Source organism: Microchirus variegatus (genome assembly GCF_963457635.1).
Source record: "Microchirus variegatus genome assembly, chromosome: 9".
NCBI classification, from domain to species: domain Eukaryota; kingdom Metazoa; phylum Chordata; class Actinopteri; order Pleuronectiformes; family Soleidae; genus Microchirus; species Microchirus variegatus.
The window spans coordinates 15,700,498-15,704,539 of record NC_139810.1 but is presented as its reverse complement, the minus strand read 5'-3'; the positions used below and the strand labels follow the sequence as shown (position 1 = coordinate 15,704,539).

General features: G+C 42.7%; 1 protein-coding gene across 1 annotated transcript; it reads left to right on the top strand.

The window, feature by feature from the left end:
- Positions 1 to 1,065: 1,065 nt before the first annotated feature.
- On the top strand, positions 1,066 to 2,839 carry LOC310931552 (nerve growth factor-like; the record flags this gene model as incomplete). Its single annotated transcript, XM_083894732.1, has 2 exons — positions 1,066 to 1,165; positions 1,947 to 2,839. Exon 2 carries the CDS (start codon positions 1,958 to 1,960, stop codon positions 2,837 to 2,839), a length of 882 nt encoding a protein of 293 aa, XP_083750858.1. The 5' UTR covers positions 1,066 to 1,165; positions 1,947 to 1,957.
- Between the last annotated feature and the right edge of the window lie 1,203 nt (positions 2,840 to 4,042).

Below are 4,042 nucleotides of genomic sequence, written 5' to 3'. Positions count from 1 at the left end.
GTTGCTGTATAATTATGTATGAAATGAGCTTTGAAATGCCACACATTCCAGGGTATGAGAGTCAAGCACTAAGACAAACATGTTGAGTGTGTGTGTTTATGTTGCGTGAGATAAGGTGAGATAGTGATGGATGATGTGTGTACGAGAGCAGAGTGTAGAGAGATTGAGGGCACCACAGAGTTTACCTGCACTGATACACAAGCTCTCTGAAGATGTCTAAAATTCTAACCCTAACCTTTTTTTAGTTTAACAAATGTGTTAACTATCGCTCTGCTTTCAGACCTGCACTACAGTCTGGACATTATTCCTGAAAATGTCAAGAGTGGTTGTATATGAGAATTAAAATATCCACAAATCTTGCTTCCTCACCTGAAGGACATTCTTCTGCTGTTGTGAAAGTGTGACATTAAAATAAATGTCCTGCTACTTTTGTCACTTATAAATGACAAGGGGAAAAAAGGAAAGGAAAATGCCCATAATTGTTCAAAAGAGTTTGTGTCTGTTTCTCTGTCTGTTAGCGTGGAATAAAAAAAATCTAATCGTTTTCTTTGGAATAATAATCTGTAATTTCTTATAAAAAAAAGTATTTACAAATTACATTTAAAGCTGCTGTCAGTAAAATGTTGTTGCTCAAATCAGTGTTAAGTTTCTCTAACCGCTGACAGTTCTCACAGAGTGATGCTCAGTGATGGAAGGCTCGTCTCAGGCTCTGATAGGAGAATCTTTTTCAGTATCCCACAAGACTATATCCAATCAGTGGTGTGTGTGTGTTTTCTCCAAGTATATGGCTTCCTCCCACGGTCCAAAAACCTGCAGTTTATTTGATTAAATATAGACTCTAAATTGAATACAGGTGTAAATGTAAGTGTGAATGTTTGGTTGTCTCTGTGTGTTACTCCTGTGTTTGGCTGGTAACGTGCAGGGTTTACCTTGACTCCCCGCTCAATGTCAGCTGAGATTGGGCCCCAGCTCCCATAGAGACGGACGAATGGAAAGGTGTGCTTTGCCAGATGTATGTGTTTAATTTACATATTTTTGTGTTTTGTGTTTGTTGCAGAACTGTGGTTTAGGGGGTCCAGATGGCTGGCACCAGGGGCCTGGCCTGCACTGGGGTCTGGCTCTAGAGTCCACAGGGGCTCCTACTTCAACTGGACACATTCCACAGGTGCAAAAACTCATAATTAACAACAACAATACACACACATCTTTGAAAGCAAAATATTTTGGTGATGCTGGATAAAACAAAGTTAAGTCGGGTTCTGTTAATTAACATTTTCCTGTATGGTTTGCCTTGCCAACCAACTCTGATTGTTCAAATCAATGACCTCCAATGAAAGGTCGGTATGGGTCACATGCAGGAGTTACGATCATAAGGTACATTTTTAAAGTAGGCGTCGCTAGCGGTAGTATAAATAACAGCAATCTGGTACCTCAAATAGCTTTGATGATGTTTCCACTAGCAGTTCCCTGAGTGGTTAAAGCATTTATTTTGCTGTTGTTGACACATTAGACTTATACACATGTGACACGCTAAATTTTTTCTTACTGCCTAGCCCTGTCTTGTTTAGCCCTAACCCTAACCTCATTAACACTTGTTCCTAGTTGAGTTGAAAAATAGCAGTGTGCCAAAAACGTACCGATGGGTCGTTTCACGGGTTGCCCAAACCCATAGAAAATGTTTAGACTTAATCAGGTGTTGAAATCAGTAGGTGAGACTTTTATGGCATTGCTATAATCTGTTTTCCCTTATTTCCCCGCTGTCAGTCATGTTTTTAGTGTGTGAGCATCTGTGTCTTAAGATGGTTCCTGACAAAGCGAGTGCTGAGTGCATAATCAGAACTGACTGTGTCAGTACCTCATACAACACATTTTTATAAAACCTGAATATTTTCTTCAACGTTGATACCAGCATGAGAGAATCTGAAATGTTCCTCTATTTGCTTCAGGACGTGTGCCCATGAGGTCGTCACCACTGGTCCTGCTCCTCCTGATTGGCGTCCAGGCTGCACTGAACATGGGAGGTGGATTGGCCCGCGGTGCTGGGGCTGCCAACCACAAAGCCGGACAGCAGACGGCAGCTAATCACAGAGCAGGACAGCAGCAGAAATCAGCAGGGAACCACCCATCTGAACGCCATTCTTCACAGGAGCATCACAGGACCAGCCACCACAGGACCAAGAAGCACCACCGAGCAGCTTCACACACACAGGACAGAAGCCTTGCCACCAAGCACTCGACATCCCCTGACCCTTCCATCCCAGTGGTGGACCCCAAGCTATTCTCCAAGAGACATTACCGCTCCTCACCACGTGTCGTCTTCAGTGAGGTTCCCCCATCACATGATGCCCTCGACGGTGAGGACTATGACAATGAAGGGCTAAGGGGGGTAAGGGTAAGACGTAGAGCAGGATCGCACACCATGCACCGAGGGGAGTACTCAGTATGTGACAGCATAAATACCTGGGTGGGCAACATGACACAAGCCACAGACATAGCTGGAAACGAGGTGACAGTGCTGCCCAATGTTACAATCAACAATGTGGTGAAGAAACAGTTTTTCTATGAGACCACCTGCCGATATCCAACGCACAGAGGCTCCGGAAATGCACATGGAGGACGGACGGGGGGACGGGGCAACAAACAGGGCACCAAATCCGGCAACTCAGGCTGTCTTGGCATTGATAATCGCCACTGGAACTCCTACTGCACCAACACGCACATATTCGTAAGTGCCCTGACCATCTTCAAGGAACGGACAGCCTGGCGTTTCATCCGCATCAATGCAGCATGTGTGTGTGTTCTCAGTCGGAAGTCTTGGGGGGGGCGACTGGGACACTGACTACGGAGGACAACTCCTGACCACTCAACTACAAACCAAGCACACGTTTCTTGTAAGCAGCCACTGCAGATTTATTGCCAATACTGTATTCCTCTTCCCCACCTACACACACACGCACACACACACATACACAGTTTCATCTATCCAATGTCTTGGCCCCTGACCCTACCTCAGTCTGAGAAGTCCTGGTTGTTTTTAAATTATATGGACTGCATGTCATATTTATGGTTTATACAGTCAAATATGAATATATGTATATATGCATACATATATATACATATATATATGTATATATACAGTATGTATATATACAAAATGAATTCAAGCTTTTACTTGTGTTGTTATTGTTGTGTTGTTAATGCTGTTATTTATTAAACACCTCAGTACTTGCCTGGTTTGTTGTGTCACTGTAACAAGGTGGTGATGTTCGCATTTGACTCGGCAAAGAATCACAATATGGATCCAAGGGGATTTTAAATGATCAGTGAGGTACAAGAAAATGTGATCCAACTCCAGAAAATTGGGTCCAGACATGTTTTACTGGAGTTTGCCCTCCATAAATGTAGAATGCAGCAGGAGACTGGGTTGAGCAGACAGAAAAAGTTGCTCACTTGGACTTTTTCTGGAAATCTGACACAGGGGCTGGAGGGATAATTTCCGAAAAAAGGTCCAAAGTGATACAAAGCTACAATTCCAGGAAAATGTCTAGACCAGTGTTTTCCAAAATGTGGACCATGGCCCACTAGAGGGCCTTGGAGGTATTGCAGGTGGGCCTCAGATTGGTACAAAAATCCTTCCATTGACCAAATCCATTGAAACATCTGTTCTTTGTTCTGGGAAAATAAATGTAAATTAAAAGACATTAAAATATGGCTCATAAAACAACGATGCCTCCTTTGTCATCCACATTTCAACAAGTTGAGTTTATATGTAAACATAATTATTGTGGGGATTCCCAGTTAATACCAAAAAGATGATACCAATTATTTTGACAATATTGAGTTTATGATAACTTCTGAGTAATTGCAGTCATAAATGGCATTGTTTATTTCAATCTTATGCTACAAATCTAGACGTGGGCCTTGGACGTTTTACAAACTTTTAGGAGCCTTAAACCTCTGGAGTCTGGAAAGATATGTTCTAGATTTCAATGCATGTGCGTAAGCAGTTTGTTACCTCCATCAACGTATCTGTCCGTCTGTT